The sequence below is a fragment of the Gopherus flavomarginatus genome, chromosome 4 (genome assembly GCF_025201925.1).
Source record: "Gopherus flavomarginatus isolate rGopFla2 chromosome 4, rGopFla2.mat.asm, whole genome shotgun sequence".
Taxonomy (NCBI): domain Eukaryota; kingdom Metazoa; phylum Chordata; order Testudines; family Testudinidae; genus Gopherus; species Gopherus flavomarginatus.
Genome location: NC_066620.1, coordinates 81373396 through 81396855, shown reverse-complemented (window position 1 = coordinate 81396855; position 23460 = coordinate 81373396). Strand labels below are relative to the sequence as shown.

The 23460-nt window shown below is 41.0% G+C and overlaps 1 protein-coding gene across 9 annotated transcripts in view; it reads right to left on the bottom strand.

Moving 5' to 3' along the window:
- The window catches only part of LYST (lysosomal trafficking regulator), a 180373-nt gene that overhangs the window by 20735 nt on the left and 136178 nt on the right, over positions 1 to 23460 (bottom strand). For all 9 annotated transcript variants that reach the window (XM_050950350.1, XM_050950358.1, XM_050950357.1 and 6 more), the window contains 12 exons: positions 20900 to 21088; positions 16801 to 16946; positions 16616 to 16712; positions 15693 to 15754; positions 13254 to 13309; positions 12300 to 12452; positions 11664 to 11908; positions 8768 to 8834; positions 5445 to 5601; positions 4914 to 5054; positions 2843 to 3060; positions 1668 to 1898 (listed from right to left, as the gene is read on the bottom strand). In XM_050950350.1, the coding sequence (XP_050806307.1) occupies positions 1668 to 1898; positions 2843 to 3060; positions 4914 to 5054; positions 5445 to 5601; positions 8768 to 8834; positions 11664 to 11908; positions 12300 to 12452; positions 13254 to 13309; positions 15693 to 15754; positions 16616 to 16712; positions 16801 to 16946; positions 20900 to 21088 (1762 nt within the window). The remainder of the gene's footprint in view (positions 1 to 1667; positions 1899 to 2842; positions 3061 to 4913; positions 5055 to 5444; positions 5602 to 8767; positions 8835 to 11663; positions 11909 to 12299; positions 12453 to 13253; positions 13310 to 15692; positions 15755 to 16615; positions 16713 to 16800; positions 16947 to 20899; positions 21089 to 23460) is intronic.

Here is a 23460-nt window from a genome sequence, read left to right as displayed (position 1 = left end):
TTATAAAGAAAAATAATAACATTATGGAAAAAGGCAATTTAATGTCATATGCAAGATAGTAGTTTCAAGTGAGTTCTGTTTATTCAGAGACACAAGGTGGGTGAGAATATCTTTGATTGTGCCAACTTATTTATTCAGTCAGTTATTTATGGGCTTGACTAGAAAACTGTTACTTGAACCCTGCAAGTTACCAAAGTAAGGTGAAACATCAGTTTTCCATTTCTATAAACATGGGCCAAATTCCCAATTAGGTTTTAGAGAAAAGTGTCTGAAGTGAAGGAGGCAATGTCCCACAAAGAACACTAAACTAGACAAAATGTTGATACAGATTGTCCACCACCCCATATTTCAACACTGGACCAAGAATTTACCATTCAAGGCATGTAACTAGCCAGCCAGCAAACAAATATTTAAGTGCAGTGCAAGTACAGGCACTCTTTGCTTCAAGAAAGACTAGTGCAAATTTATTCTACTTTTTAATATATCAATTAAAAATTAAAATATATTACAACGTAATTTTGCATTACTTCACTAATATTATAGATTTTCCCCATAGTATAGCATTAACAGTGAGGTGCAATATAGGGATTAGAATGCTCTAAAGCATTCTATATCGACAAAGTCCAGACAGCTGACATGGTGGACTATACTGATCTAAGAATTATATTCAGTGCCTCCTGCACAATAAGCTTATCTCAACGGTCCTGAATGTATTGGTCTCTCTCACATTTCAGTCCTTTTATAGCTCCATAAGAGTCATTCTGAGCCCTGATATTTTTAAGTTTAAAATTATATTTTATGGGTACTTAAAGTCACTTGTATACACTAAAATGGACAGATTGGATTTTTTTTAAATGGTTACTGGCAGAAAACAGAAAGTAATTCATTTGATAACCTTGTTCAATACAGAAACAAAACTAATTTGCAACTTTCACATGCGTATTTACACATGGAAATTAGAGTGGTTGTTTTTCCATTAGTTCTTCCTAAATTTCAGGGGTGAGAAGAATGGTAATGAGGTTGTACTGAAAAATACTGACTCAAAAAAGACAAAAATTATCCTACAATAACAGAAGAACTGCTTAAAAACTTCTTTACTTCACTTTGCTTACTGACAAATATCAGATGAAAAAAGCTTATTTTTCTTCTGCCCTAAATTTTGCAAAAGGTCTGAAGCAAAATGTCTTGAAGCTCATAGTCTACAGTTACAGATATTTACTAACCACAACACTTCCTACAGAAAGACACATGGGCATATACTGAAACAGATTTGCCCCAGGCATGACAGTCTATTTGGTGCTGTGTGGAGCAGAAAAAGCTCTTCCTTCCATTGTGCAGAGAGAGAAGGAGAAAACTATTCCAGCCCAGCACCTTCCGCCCCCCACCTCCATCCCCTATACAGTCTGGGAGCAGAGTCAGCAAGGACAGAAATTCACTGCTAGATAGTTCCTCCAGAAGCTTGGGCACGGCAAGTCATTGAGCCAGTTCTGCTCTGATCCACATAATCATTAAATGTCTTAAATGTGCAGAGGATATACTGCTAATGTTTTTCATTAATACTCTGTAAGTGCAGCCGTTTTGCTTAATTATTCAGATGCGTACATCAGGGTGCAGTAATTACAGCCTATGAATGCTAATTGAGCAATCTTGTGAATCAAATTACATACTGGATATACTATTTCTTTAGCGTGCTCCCTGGTTTCTCTGAAAGCAAACTGCACTAATAACCCCATGGCAGCAGGAAGTTCTCCTTCTATTATGAGCCTGGATCCGGGTCTGCTGACATGCGCTGTGTGGAACAATTGACGAGGGGTTTGTCCATATGTTTTTATCATTGTTTCCAGGGCTCTTCTTTGAACTGGATCCTCAACAGCAGAAACATCCATCCCAAAGTAGGTCTAAAATGTAAAACAGCAAACACAAAATCTAAGTAAAGTTATCTTTGAAAACAGTTTACCAACTAAAACGGCACAAGCTTAGAGCCAAATTCTTCAGCACCTCTGTAATTGACTTCTGGATGCAAGAGAATTGCAGAACTACACCCTAAAGTGTTAAGGAAAACCATTATGAATTAAGAGGACTATATGATTGACACTTAAATACTCTTTTACCATGAGCAATTAAATTACAGTGGTGAAACCCATAAGTGAGAGCCTGACTGGACAAAGTCAGGCTGCTGCACTGCTAAAATGTAAGCCTTTCAAGGAATGCATTTTGAGACCTGAAAATGTACAATTTAGGAATTCTTTTGAAATTGACACGTCCTTAGTCATCTTGTTCTCCTTTCACCACTGTCCTGAGTAAATCCAGAGGCTTAACCAGTTCTGTGATCCAAAGTCAAAGCCACTGTGGGGGTTTAGCTTACATGGGACATTAATTGGGTAGCAGGTGAGTACAGTAAGGAACACAAATTATGATTGTGGAGGAGGGAATAGTACAAATGTTGTGCTCTCTAATCAGACACTTCACTTATCTCTGCTGCAGACTTCGTTACAATCTGCCAAAGTGAAAGGCTTCTTTTTGATGGAAGAGGAAACAAAAATACTGCATTTCTAGCTATTATTGCAAACGACGACTAATTGTCCCATAGGCTTAAGTAGACATACATTGTGTGACAATTCCCTGCCTAGCTCTAGCCCAGGAAAAATGGTTTAAAATGTCACAAACCCTGAGATTTTACCAATTCTTCATTTAAATATTCAGTCTTTCCCTGTTCTTTGATAGTTAGCTATTTCAAGGGAATTTGCCTACAGCTGGATGTTTTCCAAGCAATCGGTCAAACTATCTCAGAGATCAAATAATTGTATACTATCAACAGATTACTTGACAAAAAGATACTTACAGCAGGATGGAAGACATTGATAGCTTGAACCGAAGCCTTGCCCTTTTGTTTATACCCAAATACTAAATCAATCCAGTTACAGATTGTCTGGGAGACATGGTCAGACTCTAAAGCCTGACGATGAATCAGGATGAAGAGACGGGGATCATTACGAGCCCATGGGGGGAGATTGACATGGTTTACTCTTTCACCATTTTGACGTAGTCCAAAATCAAAACCTAGAAATGTAAAGAGGTGGGTTTATATGGTTTATTATTTACTATTTATATTACTGTAGCACCTAGGAGCCCCAGTCATGAATGAGGACTATGGTGCTAGGTGCTGTACAAACACAAAACAAAAAGACAGTCCCAGCTCTATAGACAGATGGGGCAGTACAAGAAAACAGAGACAATGTTTATCAGCAGATAGACAGTGGTCTCAGCACACCAGCAGCCTAACAGTTCTTTTTTTAATATGCATCACGGAGAAGGGAAGTTTATGAGGAGCTCCACCCAAGCATGAGGGGCAACATGGCAGAAAGCACAATTTTAGGATTTCAATTACAGCAACAAAAGGGAGGTCTTTGCAAGAGTTCTAGGGGTCCTCACACTTGTTCATTCCTACAATAGTATAATGAACCCAGCAGTGTTAAAAAACATTCAGATATGAACAAGGTAATTTGAATCAGCAAGTAACTAAGCTACATAAATAAATAAGCAGCTTCTTTCTGCCTCCCACAGTGCCACTACCTCCAGGAATCTTCTCCAAAAACCTCATAAAAGAAGTGTTTTCTGTAGGATACCAAGAAAGTCCCCAAAATTTTGGTTGATCTATATTTAAAAAGAAATCTGCACCCATTTCACCTTGAGCAGCAATTTCAAAAGCCTTGTGACTCTATAGGCCTTTTCTGAATCTCTGCAGGGAAGCGTGCTTAAACACTGTTCTTGCTGGAAAAAAGTGTTAACATGCTTCTGAACCCCAGTGTAGAAATGATCTAACTATATTATAGAACTGTATACAGTAAGTGGGCTGGCAATATCCATGTGGAAAGCCATGTGATAAATTGAATAACCATGTACCTTAGTCTCACATGCACTCTGTACACTATATCCACGGGGACTACTAGCATTCCAATTCTCTTAGCAGCTTCAACAGATGGTACTTTTTTGTCAGGGGGTGGGCAAGGGGAGGAGCACAAACCTTTCAAAATGTCTGATATCCCCACTGTACAACAGCCCTACCTGAGGTCCAGAATGGGCAATACTCAGCACTAACACTGCTTCTTGCTGTAGTCACTGAAAGTCTGATCTCTCTACTTGAAGTCTTCTACTGACTCAGTAAAAACACACTTCCTTCACCATCCTCCATCACTGATCCTTTCCATTCCATTCTCGATGGTCAGTCGCTCCTTCACATTCACCCGTCACTACCACCTATCTCCACCAGTTAAACTTAAAATTATAATAAGGAAGCACAAATAAAAGGCTCAATCTTACAAAATGCTGAACACTACTGTGAGATGCTGTGTGCCCTCAACTCCCAAAAGGTTTTATTGGGCATTGTTGGCACCCAGCACCATATTGGATCTAGTCACAAGTCCCTGGAGGACAGCATGAGGACAGTAAACTCTCTCAAAACAACTGACAGATTGTCAGAGCCTCCTGGGGAAACCCTAAAATGTAACTAGCTGCAAAAAGTAAACGGATTTATTAGAAGCACAATACCCTCAATGGAAAGGAGCAGATGCTCTTTCAGTTATAAGAAACAGATTTTAAAATTTCTACATTTACCAAACATCCTTGTCTGGATTAACTTTTATGGTTTTCTTGAAATCAAGTAAGATTATGGCAGGACATCTCATGAGCATGAAGTCTGGGCTTGCAGAACTAACAAAAGTGGCAACAGTAGAGTCAATCTTAAGCCTCTGTGACTAAAGATTCAAGATCTGGACCTGCCAGGTTTCCCCTTCACAATCTATTTAAAAACATGGGGGGAAAAAAACCTGATCATAACATGGAATTATCAGTTTCAACCCAGAGGCCCAATCCTTGTGCCTTTTTAGAGATCATTTTGGCACTATTTTGTATACCTTCTCTGTTAACTAAAAACTCTGGAAGATAGAAAAATTCTGGGATAAGCTCCTTCACATCAGTCATAGATTCATAGGAGGAGAGGCGCCAAGTTGTGTGGGTAGAATGAAAGGTTCTGTCTGGGATGTCAAAACTTTGATCTGCAAAGAAAAAAATGAAACTGAGTTTATAACCTTGATAAGAGGAAAAAACATACAATACTGATTGCAAGTTGGTTACCTCAAAAAGTTCAAGTTCACCAACTTTGCTCGGCTGAGGCCTGAACATTTAGATCCCAATTGCTACATGAGAGATCTAGAGTTAAAAGCCATAGAGAGCAGATTTTTTTCTAACAGATCATAGAAGATGTACAGACATTTTCAGAAGATGTAGAGTTTTGTGAGCTGCACAAAGAGTTCATGTACTACAGGTTCTCTTTATGAAAGCCACAAAAAGGGTCCACTGTCAAGGTAGGTCAGATTTCTAAATTTACTACACTGGATAATTTCATTTCATTTTTCATTCATCATTTTTAACAAAATTAATCTTACCTTGATAAGCTAAGAACATTTTAGTGAAAGGAGGCATTCTAACTAGAAAGTGAAGTACAGTTCCACTGTTGGAGTAATGAGATCCATAGTGATAAGGCTGCACAGGAGGCATTGGGTCATCCTCTCTAGCTCCTTTGCGGTACTCCTCTTCCAAATACTAGAAGAGAAAGAACAGGTAAAGCATGGGTGTTATATCTTATCCAACATGCTACTTAAAAGCTATGTTGCTAGGATACTATACTAAGAGATGCATCCTTCCAGCACTTCACTGGGGCTTTCTATCCCAGACAATGTCTGAAGAATTTAAGCTCTCATTTAGAAGAAAGGGCCTCACCTGGTGGGTTCCCCCCTTCCCCCAGTTGTAAAAATAGCTGCTGTCTGAAGTAATTAGTTATTCATTTTTACCACACAATATTTTTCTGGAAGAGACCATTCCAATAACTGTTTCCAATGCTTCAGGTTACACCTTTCAAAACATTAACCATGGTTTTTGGAAATTGTACTAACCATGGTTTGTCCTATTCTACCTCTGCAGTTAATTCTGTTCAACACTAATTCAGCTGCACCTATTGGTTTAATCTTTTTTCAGAAATAGGTAGCTTCTATAGTGTGGACCAGGTGCCACTTGACCTTTACAAAAAGGTATAACTTGCAGGAAAGAGACATAATCCTGACTCTCATCCAAAAACTTATCCTTAGGGGTGGCAAATTTAAAGGGATAGTAAATATGAGTTTTTGTAGCAAAAGCTGCAGAAAAATCAGATCGAAGACATTTTCAGATGTGCCAAAGTGACTTAGGAGCCAACATCTTATATTCAAAAGAGGACTTGGGGCTAGATTTACAAAGATATTTAGACAGAGATGCAGATACATATATCTTTAAAAATCTCAGTAGGTGCCTAAGTGAGTTTTATCCTAAATCAGTTTGGAACTGCCACTGAAAATATGGATGTCAGGTTCACTATACTAGAAACCCATCACTCACATGCTTGAGTCCATACAGCAATCTAGTAATAAAGACTTGACATCACTATGGCAATGTACTGACAATCTGCTAGATCATTTTACATAAATATTGAATGAAGAGGAAACAGTGCCATACATTGATGGTTTCCATCAAAAAATTTCATTTTAAAGACATCAATTCAACCACAAATGACAGTGCATATGCACACTTAAGCTTTTAAGCAGCAGACCACCTGACTTTCACAATATATTGCTTTAGTATTTATAACTAAGTATTTATAAATACTGTTCTTGCTGTCCAGGAACACTGATGTCAATGTGGGTTTTTTACACTAAACTTAAAATCAAAACAAGTTCATACACAGACTTTTGTCAAAGCACACTCCAGATCCTGAAGCAAATCTAAATGAAAGGACCATGTGTAAATGCTTTCCAGCCCCATCAAGTCATTTGCTATGGACTTTAATGGTGGAGGCCAGGAACAAGATACATTTGTTGACATGGTCACTATGACTGCACCTCATATTCATCATAGTATTATAATAACATGGTTATGGCATAATTATGATGCATTTTGTGCGAGATAAGTCATATGAGGTGTCATTGGAAAAGTTATGATTTGCTGAATAAGATTATCCTATTTGTCCGCATACATCATTTTTGTATCTGAAGTTATAAACACTATGTATCTGTAATTCAAATGTAATTACGCATGGGTAACACCCACTAGGCAAGATGCTTTCAGTCTAGATAGCTGGTTGGGAAGGGACTATTCAGGGCAATGAGCCATTAGGGAAAACAACAGGCCTTAGGAGATGCTTATCTCCCCACTCCCCTCCACCCGCACCCCCAACCCGGTAAGCCTTCCTGAGAATGCTCCAGACAGCCTGTAAGTAATGGCTGCTATGACTCTACAAGGACATGCGACCAAGCCACATGATTCTAGACTCCATCTTGGGATGTCAGTATTTTTCCACAGACCAGTCTGGGAACCAAGTTTTGAAACAAAGGGCTCTTGTCATATGCTAAAGCTATATAAGGCAGGGAGTGGCATCATCTGTTGTTCTTCACTCCACACAAAGGAAGACACCTGGAAACACCTGAGGAACAATGACTAAACTGGAAGGTGTGCTGGACCAAGGCTAGATGGATTTCTAGCCTGTGTAAGACAGACCTGGCGATTCCAAGCTGTAAAGCAAGTGCAGCTTGTCCCATAAGAATCTGCAGCCCGGCTGTATCATCAGCCAGGATGAGAATTTGCTAGTTCATATCCTATCTTTCTAGTATCTTAGACTTCAGTTTGTGGGTTTTTTTTATTTACTACATAATCTGCTTTGATCTGTTTGCTATCACTTAAAAATCTCTCTGTTGTAGTTAATAAACTTATTTTATGTTTTAATCCAAACCAGTGAGCTTTGACTGGAGTGCTTGTGGAAAATCTCTGCTTGGTTACCACAAGTGTACATTGTTCTCTTCACACTGAGGGAGAGAGGCAGACTGGGTATTAAACCCATACACTGGCCAGATTTGACCAGGGCAGGACAGTACTGCTCTGGGGTCTTAGGCTGGGAAGCTGGTGGTTAGAGAGCCTGTGTGTAACTGCAGGTGGGTATGACCCTATCTATGTGAATACTGGTGAAAGTGCAGGCTGGAGGACTTTGCAGCTTGTCACAGTACCACAGTGTGAGAGGGAGCCCAGGCTGGTGGGTCAGAGGGCTCAGTTCCAGGTGGTACGCCGGGGGGGGGGGGGGAGGGGGGAGAGAGAAAACCAGTCAGTTATCATAAACGAACACTTGGTAGCAACAGCAGGCAGCACTAATGGAATACTAATTCTACCCTATACAATCAGATCTATTTTCAAACTAGATTAGCTATCTCAGAACTGGAAGGGATCCTGAAAGGCCATTGAGTCCAGGCCCCTGCCTTCACTAGCAGGACCAAGTACTGATTTTGGCCCAGATCCCTAAGTGGGCCCCTCAAGGACTGAACTCACAACCCTGGGTTTAGCAGGCCAATGCTCAAACCACTGAGCTATCCTTCCCCCCTAGACTGATGTCAAGAGATGAGGAAATACTTTTATCAATGAAACTAACTGCACAAAATCTTTAAATGACCCAGGATGTTTGAAGGAAAACATAACTGTTGTGTTGCATACTAGAAAAAACCCAGAGGTACAATATAATTTTTTAGACCACAAAATGCAAGGCAATTTAGAGAGATCTATTTCTTCAGCTTCTTTGGTTAACTTCATATGTATTTATCTGGTTGGTCATGAATTTAAACCCCAACATACATCACATTGTTTTGGTTTTAGATAACAGAATAAAACACATTATAGAAATGAGAGTTTCAGATACCTTGTAAGTATCCACATATCGATCTTCCTTCTCTTTAGACTGTACAGCTATGGGTTTGGCTAGATTTCTGTAATAGGAGAAATGTTGACATCTTTTTTCATATGAAATTAGAAAATTCAGTTAAATGTAGATTAACACACAAAGACTGATCTTTTTAGCTAAATTAGATTAAGAAGAGTTAAATATATAAGGACAAATACAAAGAAAAATCCTGAGAACAAAGCTCTACATATGAGTTTAGGAAAATAAAAGGACTATAAAAATACATATTCTTAATTTAAAATTGGCCATTTGACGTTAGTGCTAGAGGAATGAAAGTAATTTGTCCACAGAACAGCTATAGTATAGGCAACAGGCAGCATACTCCCCATTCTGCACCCACCAACATGCTTCAGTCCCGATTTGTGGAATCCCTTTAAGAGTAATGCCTTGTCTACTGTGGCAAGGCACCTCCTCTGTCGCTAGAATTAGCACTTCCCCCACAAATCAGGCCCACTCTGGCCAGTGTGCGTCTTCCCACTCTGTATTTTCTTATCAATATTTTCAAGGTAGGCCTCAGTTCAGGCCCAAGAAATAGGGTTGCCAACCAGAGCCAGCTCCAGGGCTTTTGCCCCCCAAGGTGGCAGGTCCTTCCCTCCGAGAGGGACCCGCAGCTGAATTGCTGCTGAAGAGCCCAACCTGCTGCCTCTTCCCCTTGGCCACCCCAAGCACCTACTTGCTGAGCTGGTGCTTGGAGCTGGCCCAGTTGCCAACGCTCCAGGATTGGCCTGGAATTTCTGGAATTGGCATCAATCTCCCAGTGACTACTGAAAGCAATCCAGGAGATTTTAATAGGATATTTTAAGAAAATGACATGACGTCATGTTGGGGGAAGAAAAGAATCTCCCGGAATAGCTTCAGTCAGAGTTGGGAACCCTACCAAGGAGGGTTCCTCTAGCTAACAAAAGAAAACCTATTTACAAACACAAAGGGGGGTACCTTTCCCTGGCCCCTTGCTGTGGGGGGTGCTGGGGTGGGGTGCTGTCCTGTTGTTGGCCCCAGATGTGTCAGTCCTTCCCCTAAACAGGCACTCAGCTTTGGTTCTTTTCCCTGTAAGGAGGAGAGCAGCCTCTCACCCTGGAGAAGCCTATCTCACTGTTGCCACTAGTCCTACAGCAGCTTGTCTCTCCTCCCCATCTCTCACTAGGGAGGCATTTTTAAAAAGGTGTAAGGAAGCCCTTAATTGGGCTCAGGTATCCCTCACTGACCTGAGGTAACTCTCTCTCAGTTTATAGGAAAAATCACCTCTCTCATTCTAAGGCTAACATACCAACAGGATCACTCCTCTTCCTCAATACTAAGTGGCAGGATCTATTGCCACCTGTTCAGGGTGACGATTCCCGGTGGGCCAATCTGTATTCTGCCTTGGCCCCATAGCCCGCTGGGGATATTAGTTGACAGCTCCTTCATGGAGCTGTGAGCACAGGCACTGGCGCGGTTCACCCTCATCACAGATGTCTGTCCCTTTTGTGACATGAGGAAGACCCTGGCCTACCTTGGGTGTGCCAGGTTGCAGCCCCTTTTCCAGCTCCTCCTGGAGGTACTTTTGTGGTTCTGGCTGCAATTCTGCTCTAGGGTGACCAGATGTTAAGGGGAAAATATCAGGACCGCTGTGGGGGGGTGAGGAAGGGCGTGTTTTTGTGTTTATTTTGTTTTTTAAATACTCAACCGTCCAGGAGTTCGGCAGCAATTCGGCGAAGAGCCCTTCAGTCACGAATGGTCTTCGGTGGAGGTTAATACACCTTGCCGCCAAAGACAGAAGCACCCGCCACTGACATACTGCCAAAGACCATCCGCGATTGAAGGACTCTCCATCAAATTGCTGCCGAAGACCAGGAAACAAAATATCAGGACAAATGGCGTCCCGACCATACTCTGGTCAGGACATTTGGTCACCCTATTCTGCTCCCAGCTTCTAATTTATGCACACCTCATTTGTGGCCCCTGCTCATCAACCTCCTCCTAGCAATGGCCAAAGTGGCCATCTGTAACACCAGGGAGAGGATGCTAGCTGAGGGAATGCTCTGCAACTGCAGGGCCTATTTCTGTTCCTCTCTCCATTCACATATCCGGGCAGAGTTCCGCTGGCTCCCTTGACATCTGAGGAGCAGTGGGCACTGTCTGGGGTGCTCTAGTTAGTGTTCTCTTCAGGTTCCCTGATTCTGACCCTTTGACATTCACACTTGTCCTTGTTTACTGTTCCATTGTCCCCAGTAGAGTCCCAAGGTCAATAGTTCCTGCCCTTAGGCTTGGGAGGAGCCTTTAGCTATGGGTGGGCTTGTGACCGCCCACTTCCCAGAACCCAACAGGACTACTCCTCTTGCAGCTGCCTAACCTGACTCTCTCACTACACACAAGAGCTGCACCAACTTCACTAAAATCCATTAAAAAAAATCTATGCAGTTAAGATTGTGTTTGTGTGGACACCCTTTATTCTATTTACAACTAGCTGATACAGATTTACCTTTGGTAACTGGCAAGTTGCTCATATAGCATAATTCTGGTTTTGGTTATGTTTTGCTAAATTATCAGGAGATCTTTGGTTACAGGCTGTTTTTTTGTTTGTTTTTTTAAGACAAAGGAATGTATATCTGGAAGTGCAAGACAGCAAGTACTGAGCGAGACCTGCCAACTACTGTGAATATAAAAATGTTGGTAACAGGTATGCTATTCAAATTGACTAGATAAGCCACCTACCTATTGTTAAAGGTCATTCAAACACCATTAGACCAGATGTGTTTCCTAGCAATCTTCCTAATTAAGTCTTGGTTTATCAGGGTGATCGTAAGTGAGTTTTACTGAAATAACCAGTTTAATATGCTATTTGGAAAGGAGTAATTTCAAAATTTCATGTTACCTATAAACAGATGGATCATTTAGGTCCAGTGTTTCGCTGGTGTAGTCAGAAAGTATAAAGGGAAATACTGGATACTGCATGAGATCATTGAAGGAACGGCCAGCATGTTTGTTTAAATGAGTCAGATATTCAAAGTTGGTAATCTGTCCTGTGTACCACAGGTGGGTCAAAGCAGTAATGTTCCCATACTCCAAAAGATTAGGCAGGTTGTTCATTAAGATGTTGTGGTACACATCATCACGGACCTAAAAAAATTATTGTAGTTTTAATCAAGCAACACATTTAAACTGTCATAAACTAAGTGTCCTCCTACAGTATGCAAGATTCTCTCATTTACAAGGTTCTAAGGTCTGAGAAGATCAGAACAATGTGATAACAAGTCACATCATTAAGATATTGAATTGATTTAGTCCTATATTTTTAGAACATACCTGTGATACATATCATGTCTATCAAAAAGCCTGGCTGAGCCCTTAACTCATATCAGCTTCCAGAAATATCTAAGAATTCAAATAAGCTTAGCCATAGTTTCTCTTAATGTATTCCATGAAAATACACATTATGTATTGAAGAAATTACAAAAAATATCTTTATATACATATTATATATTACCATACATTAATACCACACTGTTACCTTTGTGTTGTCAAAAGCTAAGAGTAAAGTTCTGCCATTTGTTAAAAATATTTCCACAGCATTGTCTCTTAATTGCCACCATCTCTTATGAACTTCCTTGATTTCTTCATATGTCCAAGAAAATGATGCTGGTTCGGTTTCTCCGTGAAAACTCTGAAGAACATACAGTAGATTGATAGAGAAAATGTTTTGCTCAGTAGTAGCCTTTAAAATTAGCCCTATTTGCATTTATTTATACTGCATACTGTAAACTAATGCTCTATGGGTAGTAATTTACTTTAAACTTTGGGCTGTACTTTTGAAAATCTTAATTCTTTGTCTAGTGGAGAAATGCAGCTTAAATTAAGTTGTTTACCAAACACTTTCTATAATGAAAACTATTTAATAGATCTTTTGTTTTTAATCTGTTTCACCCCTACGTCAATACAAGACACTGTTAGGGATCATAAAAATTAGCTCAATCAAATGTCACTGAAGGGTAATAAAAACAAAGCTTTTTTTTTTTTTAAACACAAGTTTCACCTTTCAATGGATAAGCATATTCTGATCTCTAATTCTGGGGTTGTGGTCTATGACTAAGGCTCCTAGGCACTACCGTAATACATAAACAAAATCTGATATTTATTTACACACACACACACACACACACACACACACACACACAAAGAGTGGTAGAATTGGGAATTATAGTCTCTATTCTATAATGGAAGTTATCAGCCTTACTCAGGGCATTTGTATGTTATTGCGGAAATGTTGGCAGATAAGCATTTTAAAATTCTCAAATAATCACACACAGAGAACAGTCTATGAATTCAAACTTTCAGATATCTTAAAATACAAATTAAAATTAATATTATGGTGATTTTAAATGATAAAGCACCAAAGTTATTCTCGGTTCTAGTTTAGAGAATGTAGAAAAGGTGTGATCTGTGAAAAACTTCAGCTCATACTCACAGAACTTTCTATTGTGTCAGAAGCATTGTCTTCAACAAAATACATTCCATATTTGCCTGCAGAGAGGAATATTTATACAAAAGGCGACTGTTACTAATTTGTCTTTACTTTTAACATCTATAAAATGATTATACATGGATGTTTAAAGCACTAACGATGCTGTTCATAATAGTAAATAAAAAGCACAGCACTTAAGAATCACAGAATCATAGAATATTAGGGTTGGAAGAGACCTCAGGAGGTCATCTAGACCAATCCCCTGCTCAAAGCAGGATCAACACCAACTAAATCATCCTAGCCAGGGCTTAGTCAGGCCAGGCCTTAAAAACCTCTAAGGTTGGAGATTCCACCACCTCCCTAGGTAATCCATTCCAGTGCTTCACCACCCTCTTCGTGAAATAGTGTTTCCTAATATCCAACCTAGACCTCCCCCACTGCAACTTGAGACCATTGCTTCTAGTTCTCTCATCTGCCACTACTGATAACAGCCAAACTCCATCCTCTTTGGAACCCCCCTTCAGGTAGTTGAAGGCGACTATCAAATCCCCCATCACTCTTCAATGTTGCAGACTAAGTAACCCCAGTTCCCTCAGCCTCTCCTCATAAGTCATGTGCCCCAGCCTCCCTTGGTGGAAATGAAGTTAAGTACTATCCTTCACAAGTATCTAATGACTTAAAGTAACAATAATAAATCCAATGAACACACTGTGAAAACTGTAGGAAAGGAAGGCCATACTGACTAGTTGGGTAAGCAAATGGAACTCCAGTAGCCAGAATTAAGGTTAGAAGGAGACCACCATATTCTCTAGTCTGTCTTCCGATATATTGCAAACCACTACCACAATAAATGCAGTTACAGTCACATAAGCCAATAATGAATTCAGCCTGGAATGTCTGTGTTAATAAAATTCATATAGACTGTAGGTATGTAAATTAACTAAGACTGAAAAACCATTAAGTGCACAATAGCCATGCAACTCAAAGCAGCAACACAAATAAAATATTCTGTATACGGGGTAATCTATGACTATTCGTCATCCTCTGTACAATAAGAGGTACAATATGTGGAAAGTCAAGCAACATTTTGGATACTCCAAGATACATAGGAACCATATGTCTGGACAAAAATCAGTTGTGTGTTACCTTTAGAAAATGTAATCCATATGTGAACTGACACTGGCAGTTCAGGTGCCAGCTCTTGACAAGACTGCAGGCATTAGCTAAGAACTGACAGACTCATAGCTGGAGACTAGACTAGTTCACCTGTACCTCAGTTTCGCTCAGAATAGGTATTAGTCTTACAAGACGTATTTAGTGTTTAGACTCTGAAATGCTTGTAAATTGCTGCATGCATTAATCTCACTTGTAATGTCGACATTCCATGCTATAAGAAAATATGTAAATTTTGTCTTATAACTTCATAAATGTTTGCTCTGAACTTGCAAACCCATACACAGGAACTGTCATTCCCCCACCCCACCCATTCAGGAGGACCATCAAAATTTAAGTGAGGCCATTATAAGACAAAAGCTTTGTTAATTGTTCCATCCACCCATGGTGAAGTAGGTGCAGAAGGTCTGTGGCTTTGAATGCTGGAAGACGTAAATGAAAAAAAATGTTCACATCAACTCTTTTTCAATCGCTTTGCTGAACTCTCACAGGGCTAGAGAAATCAAACCGAAGCCAGAGATCCTGAGTCTACCCAGAAAGACACATTGAATTGACAGATCTCTACAACTCTGTCACTCTTACGATTTAGATGCAACTCATTTGTGCATATTCATTTGCTTGCTTTAACCTGTAAATAACTCTATGTTTTCCCTAATTAATAAATCTTTAAATAGTTTATTACAGGATTGGCTGCAGAGGCTGTCTTTGGTGTAACATCTAGAGTATCAACTGATCTGGGGTAAGTGACTGGTCTCTTGGGACTGGGAGCAGCCTGAATATGATGTGATTTTTTTATGTAAGTGACTATTTATCACTAAATCCAGTCTACGTGGATGGCAAAATAGACTGGAAAGTCTCAGAGGACTGCCCGTAAATCCATGGTGAGACTGTTACAGTGATACAGGAGTTTGCATTTGTTACTGTGTTGGTGAAATCTAATTATAGACCATACCACCATTTTGGAGTATCTGCTCTGTTTTTTTGATAATCTGCCCTGAGATAGGCACTCACAGTTGTGAGTCACTCCAGACAAACTCCAGACCAAACTGACATTTACATGAATAGAATTAGATCTATACTAGATAATACAGTACTTAGTCCTGCCATGGGTGCAGGGGACTGGATTAGGTGACCTCTTGAAGTCCCTTCCAGTCCTACGATTGTATTATAAGGTTTCTCTAACTATTACAGAAGAAAGAATTAAAGCTGCTCTTTAACCTTTTTACAAGAACATTTTTAACATTTAGTCATCAAAACTGTTACACTTACCCAATAACAATTCACCAGCTGTCTCTCTAGAAGGTGCTACATTGATGCATCTTCGATTCACTCTGCATATATACAAATAGAAACATTTACTTCATCATAAAATTCAGTAGATATCTAAAATTAACAGCCTCAATACTACACACTATAACCAAGTAGATTTTTCCTTTTTTTCTGTGACCCCAAGTGTCCAAATCCCAAAGGAATGTGTAAAACTAGTTCTCAGCTTTTTAAGAATCATGAGCAGCTGAATAAAACAGTGATAATGTTCAAACTATGAGAGAAATACCAAGCTCAAATTTTTTAATATATATTCACTTGTATAAATTTAGGATTTGTTGCTTTCCACATGCCGCATCTTTTTTTGATGTTAAGCTAATTTGGTGCTTGTGAAAGGTGCTGGATTTCCAGCACTGCAAAGTTAAAACCTAGTTATCATTGAATACATATAGTATAGGCAGTGAAAGTGCAGATTTACTCAGCTAGTCAATGAAGGGATGAGAATATAATTCAATCTCCACATCCACACTGCTGGGCTTCTGCTGAAAGCACCAATAAATTACAATTGCAATGCTGATATTTGGAAAATGAACCACAACAAAGGCATTGATCATGGGCCCAATATCACCCAGATGGTAATGACTTTCTGGTTGTTAGGCTTTAAAATCCGCAACCTAGACGTGAAAAGCTCTGTAAACCCACTACCATCTCTCAAATTACCCACTCTACTATATTTGCTGTTTTTAATCTATGACAAGCAAGTGAAGCAGGTGCAAGTTAAGTCTTCTTAAATAAGAATATTTCCTTGTTGGAAAACATTGTATGATCTTATCCCTATTGTTCATCTCATAGTCGCCCCTCATGAACAAAGACAAAAAGCAGAAGTTTCCTTTGAGTAAGATTATTTTTCCTAATTTAAAGTTTACCTTATATTCTCACTTGCTGCTTTGTCTTTTACAGTGGAAGAGTGAGAGGAATGCGTTTTGTCTTCAAATAGGTAAGACAAAGGGGGTTTGATCACTTCTATTGAAAAAAAGAGTAAAAGAAAAATTGATTAAAATATTAACGCTCTAGCTTTGTGAAAGTTTAGTTATCTTAAAAGTGACATTACCTTCCTGTTTCTGCCTATCTCGGAGCAGGTACTTATTTGGTATAGTTAAATAGCACCTCTGCAAACGGCGCCTCTCTCGGTTTGGGCCTTCTGTTGGATCTAGTTGCCAAGATGTTGGGTAGTAGACAGGATCATACCAGAGTGTTCTGAAAATGAAAGTATTTTAGCATTTTAGAACAACAACATGACAACATCTCTCTCTCTCTCTCTTTTTAAAAAAAATTGGTAAATACATAACCATTACAAACAGGCATGAATTTCACAGTGAAACATTGTCAACTCATGTTGCTATAAAATAGAGGACTGGATCCTGCAGTCCCTTAGTCTCACGGGCTGTTCCATGGATTTTAATAGAACTATTCATGAGTAAGTACTGCTGGATTGGTCAGCAAACTGCTTGAAAGTTATCAAGGGAATAAGTAACAGTACTGATGCATAATGTGGTGCTTAGTAAATTAAATTGCTACACTCCAACCTAATACAGCTTGTCCAAAAATAAAAGTACCATCATAATGGACACTCTTAAGTTTGAAACTGCACGTTGTTTGGACCCTTTCCTTTTTGAAAAGGTCTTTTACGCTTTTGTTTCTGCAGTAACAAGATACAGCACTTTTGTTGCCTGTCAAGATTTCTTGAATTGGCTTAATGCATTTGCAACAATAGTGGCTGGAAGATACAGTTTATGCAAAACACTCAAACCAGATCTTTGTATTAGCCCTCCACTTTTACTACTGTACCTTTCCAATGTAGTATAATTTTATGGTGTTCATTGTCCTTCGCCCATTAGGTACACGGATTATACTTGATAAAGAACCAACCTATAAATATTTCAAGATCTAAAAATGTCATTGGATTAATCATGATTAATCACAGTTTTAATCGCACTGTTAAACAGAATACCAATTGAAATTTATCAAATACTTTGGATTTTTCTCTACTTTTTCAAATACCATATATACTCATTCATAAGCTGAATTTTTTTTTGGAAAAAAAAAGAGAAGCACCAGAGAAAGGGGTTAGCTTATGAACTGGTATAGAGAGGGAGAGGTGGGACACAGCAGAGGCAGCACAGTCAGCAGAGACAGAAGGGAAGAGGCAGAGCCAGTCTCTCCACTTCTGGCCACACTGCTCTCCCCAGCCTCCAAAGCAGCTGCAGCTCCCGGGGCTGGCAGGCTGTAGCCGTGCCGCTCGGCCCCACCCCCTAGAACAGACTGTGGCCATGCTGTTCAGCCTGCCAGAGCACACTGCGGCCGTGCCGCCCAGCCCAGCCCGCTGGAACATGCCGCAGCCGTGCTGCCCAGCTTGCCAGAGCAGCTCCAGTCAGGTCAGGGAGATCCTCCCTGGCCCTCCCCAGATAAGGTGGGAAGGGTGGGGATGGGGAGAGTGTGTGGGGAGGTCCCAGGCTAGGGTGGGGTCATGTGGGGGGTGGTCACCGGGGTTACTCCCCTGACTCCCAGCTTCGCCCCCCAAAAAAGTTTCCCCACTAGTTGCTGTCCAGGCCCATCAGGATAAGCAGCTGGCGCGCCAGAACACTTTGTTTACTTAGGTTGACCTCCGCGCCTGCGGACGCTCGAGGTAAACAAACCATCTCTGCCTGCCAGTGGCTTATCCTGATGGCCCAGGAGCCAAAGGTTGCTGACCCCTGAATTAAAAGATCGGCTTATGAATGGGTTATAAAAAATGTCCATTTTTACTTATCCATCTGCGGGGGGGGTTGGCTTATAAAAGAACCGGCTTATGATAGAGTATATACAGTACATCGATTTCAACACAGATATTCAACAAATATTTGCACTGCAAAAATGGCAAACAAAAGAAATAGTATTTTTCAATTCACCTCAGACAAGTACCATAGTACAATCTCTTTATCATGAAAGTGCAATTTACAAATGTAGATTTTGTTACATAACTGCACTCAAAAACAAAACATAAAACTTTAGAACCTGCAAGTCCATTCAGTCCTACTTCTTGTTCAGCCTATCACTAAGAGAAACAACAGCAAAGAATCCTGTGGCACCTTATAGACTAACAGACGTTTTGGAGCATAAGCTTTCGTGGGTGAATACCCACTTCTTCAGATGCATGTGGTGGAAATATCCAGGGGCAGGTATATATATGCTAGCAAGCAAGCTAGAGATAACGAGGTCAGTTCAATCAGGGAGGATGAGGCCCTGTTCTAGTAGTTGAGGTGTGAAAACCAACAGAGGAGAAACTGGTTCTGTAGTTGGCAAGCCATTCACAGTCTTTGTTCAATCCTGAGCTGATGGTTTCAAATTTGCAAATGAACTGAAGCTCAGCAGTTTCTCTTTGAAGTCTGGTCCTGAAGTTTTTTTGCTGCAGGATAGCCACCTTAAGGTCTGCTATAGTGTGACCAGGGAGGTTGAAGTGCAGACCTTAAGGTGGCCAGGATTGAACAAAGACTGTGAATGGCTTGCCAACTACAGAACCAGTTTCTCCTCTCTTGGTTTTCACACCTCAACTGCTAGAACAGGGCCTCATCCTCCCTGATTGAACTGACCTCGTTATCTCTAGCTTGCTTGCTAGCATATATATACCTGCCCCTGGATATTTCCACCACATGCATCTGAAGAAGTGGGTATTCACCCACGAAAGCTTATGCTCCAAAACGTCTGTTAGTCTATAAGGTGCCACAGGATTCTTTGCTGCTTTTACTGATCCAGACTAACACGGCTACCCCTCTGATACTTCAGAGAAACAAGTTTGTTTACATTTATAGGAGATAATGCTGCCGGCTTCTTATTTACAATGTCACCTGAAAGTGAGAACAGGTGTTTGCATGGCACTTTTGTAGCCAGCACTGCAAGGTATTTACGTGCCAGATATGCTCAACATGCATATTCCCCTTCATTCTTTTGCCACCATTCCAGAGGACATGCTTCCATGCCGATGCTCATTAACAAAATAATGCATTAATTAAATTTGTGACTGAACTCCTTGGTAGAGAATTGTAGGTCTCCTGCTCCATGGTTTTACTCACATTCTGTCATATATTTCATGTTATAGCAGTCTCAGATGATGACCCAGCACATGTTGTTTGTTATAAGAACACTTTCACGACAGATGTGACAAATAGCAAAGAATGTACCAATGTGAGATTTCTAAAGATAGCTACAGCACTCAACCCAAGATTTAAGAATCTGAAGTGGCTTTCAAAATCTGATCGGAAAGGGGTCTGGAGCATGCTTTCAGAAGTCCTAAAAGAGCAACACTGATGCAGAAACTACAGAACCTGAACCTCCATAAAAGAAAATCAACCTTCTGCTGGTGGCATCTGACTCGGATGATGAAAATGAACATGCGTTGGTCTGCATTGCTTTGGATTTTTATCGAGCAGAACCCACCATCAGCATGGACACACATCTTCGGGAATGGTGGTTGAAGCATGAAGGGACACACGTATCTTCAGCGTTGCAAGATAGTTACGTGCCAGACGTGCTAGCTACCACAGTGCCATGCGAATGGCAATTTTTACTTTCAAGTGACAACATAAACAAGGGGGGAGCATTATCTCCTGCAAATGTAAACAAACTTGGTTCTCTGAGCGATTGGCTGAACAACAAGTAGGACTGAGTGGGCTTGTAGGCACTAAAGTTTTATGTTTTATTTTTGAGTGCAGTTTTTTTTGTACATAATTCTACATTTGTAAGTTCAACTTTTATTAGAGATTGCACTAAAGTATTTGTATTAAGTGAACTGAAAAATAATCTTATTTTTACAGTGTAACTATTTATAATAAAAAATATAAATTTAGCACTGTACACTTCGTATCCTGTGTTGTAATTGAAATCAATATATTTGAAAACGTGGAAAACATCCAAAAAATTTATATAAATAGTATTCTATTATTGTTTAACAGTGTGATTAATCACAATTAAATTTTTTAGTCGCTTGACAGTCCTAATATTTAGGATTTCACAAGAGCTTAGAAGCTGCAGCATTAGCAGGTAGAAGTCACATTAACCTAATTTTGTTTTAAGATAGCATATACACTTCAATTGTTTATAACATTAAAATCACAAGTGTACAGAATGGCCACATTTCAGTCCAGTAATACAGATCTAAAATGGCCACCACTTACCTATCATGTGTAAGTTGCTGAACAAGTTCCTGCCAATGCCTGCTGGCACTTAAATCTGTTTTATACATTCCTCTAATGTGCTGAATCACCTTCTTTCTTTCCATTCCTTGCGACAAAGAGACCGCCTGGGTAATGTCTGCAGCTATTTTGGAAATATCTTTTGACTTTGCATCCAGACGCTGAGAGAGACTGAGAAAAAAAGCAGAGTATTCATTAGGCATTTTATACTTGGTACTGAGTGAAGACAGCGTACTGAATACCTTAGAACAAGGGTTCTCAAACTTCATTGCACCACGACCCCCTTCTGACAACAAAAATTACTACATGACCCCAGCAGGGGGTGGGCAGGGGAGGAGGCAGCAGGAGCGGGAAACCAAGCCTGAGCATACCCAAGCCCCGCCCTCTCTGGTGTGGAGGGCAAAGCCAAAGGCTTCAGGTTTGGCCCCAGCAAGTCTAATGTCAGCCTGGCAACCCTATTAAAACAGGTCCTGACCCACAGTTTGAGAACCACTGCCTTAGAAGCGCAGGACGGCAAGGGACCTCAAGAGATCATCTAGTCCAGTCCCCCTGCACTCATGGCAGTACTAAGTATCATCCAGGCCATCCCTAACAGGTGTTTGTCTAATCTGCTCTTAAAAATCTTCAATGATGGAGATTCCACAACCTCCCTAGGCAATTTATTCCAGTACTTTACCACCCTGACAGCTAGGAAGTTTTTTCTAATGTCCAACCTTAACCTCCGTTGCTGCAATTGAAGCCCATTTAACAGTTTAATCAGTTAGCTAGTTACTGTCCAGAGTCCTTGATGTGGTAGGCTCACTGACAGTTTGATATATAATTTGCATTCTGGAGGGCATAAATATAAGTCGTGTACACATCTGATTTCTTAGCAACCACTAAATATTCCCAACAAAACTCAACCAGCAATAAGCAAAAACAATTCTTGTGGAATGTATATTAACTAAATTATATGATGAAGTTTATATTAATCTTCTGAAGAGCAATGAACTTGAGTGACAGTTTAAGTCTCTCAAAGTCAACATGAATGGCAAAAATCTTATTTTCTGCTCTGGCTTCTTTATGCTGTGCAAAGAAAACAGAGAATGTGACAAAATGGGCCCTAAAACGCTTGGATCTGGCCAGGGGAGAATTCCCTCAGTGCAGGAAACTGGACCATCTTGCAAGTCCTGGTGTAAGGGGCGTGCCAGGTACCTGGCTGCAGCAAAGCCACAGCATGTACTGTTGTGGGCATTATGGACATTGCAGCTGCTCATAGGCAGGGACAGGTTGCCATAGCCTTTTTAAACAGGGCTGTCTAAGTTATCTAAATTATACTAGGGCTGCTTTGGCTCCACAGAGCAACCCAGAATTGGGAAGATAAAGATAACCCTTCACTCCCAGTGGGTAACAATATAAGGTGAGGGACAACATCCTTGGGGGAAACTGACGTACTTATAAATGTATATAATGGCACCTATATACCACAGGGATGGTAACCTTAGGCCAGGCCTGCACAACTCGTAAAACGGCGAGGGCCACATTACTCCAAAGAAAACAACTGAGGGCCAAAACCCCCATGACCCGCGGAAACACTCACCCCACCCCCCTAGAACCTCCCAGCCCCGCAGAAACAAACTCTCCTGCCCCAGCGCTGCCCCACCAAAACAGCTGTGGGCCAAACAGGAAGGTTGGGGGTGGGGAGGTGATACTTTATTTTAAATCAACCAGGGGCTCCCAGCTGAAGAGGTGGCTGGGAGCTGTCAGGGGCAAATTAAAGGGCCCAGGGCTCCAGCAGCTGGGGGAACCCACAGCTTTGAGGGGCTGGGGCAGGGATTTAAAGGGCTCAGAGCTCCTGCCGCTGAGGGCAGCCCTAGCCCTTTAAATCCCAGCCCCAGCCCATCCGCTGGAGCTGTGGCCGGGAATCAAAGGGCTCTGGGCTGCCTGCAGCCATGGGAAGCCGAGCCCTTTAAATCTCAGCTGCCGCTGGGATTCAAAGGGCTCTGGGCTGCCCGTAACTCCACCAGAGAGGTCCTTTGGGGCCATCTGCCTGTCCCAAGTCAGGATAAAGGAGGAGGGTTGGGCGTGGGGCTAGCAACTCCACCCCGTTAAAAAAATCAACCTGCTACAGAAACGCCAAAAATACAGACAGACAGACTTTTACCCTGGAAAAAGAAGGGTCTTCAATTCGAAGATGCATGACACTGGGTGGTAAAAGCTGTGAGGAAGCCACTAAGCTGATTACCCTTCTTGCAACCAGGAGGATTACCATAGGCACATGGCAAAAAAATGGGCTATACCTGGAACCAGTTAGAACGAATGGCCCAGGATAGAGGACTCTGAAGATCCGTTGCTGGCGGCCCATACCCCGATTGGGGTGATGGGCGTGAGCGAGTGAGTGAGTGTGGGCTGCCCGTGGCGGCGGGGAGCCCTGAGCCCTTTAAATCTCAGCCATGGCCGGGAATCTCTGCGGGCAGCCCAGAGCCCTTTGAATCCCGGCCGTGGCTGAGATTTAAAGAGCTCTGGGCTCCCCGCCATTGCGCCTTTTGAATCCCAGCAGCAGG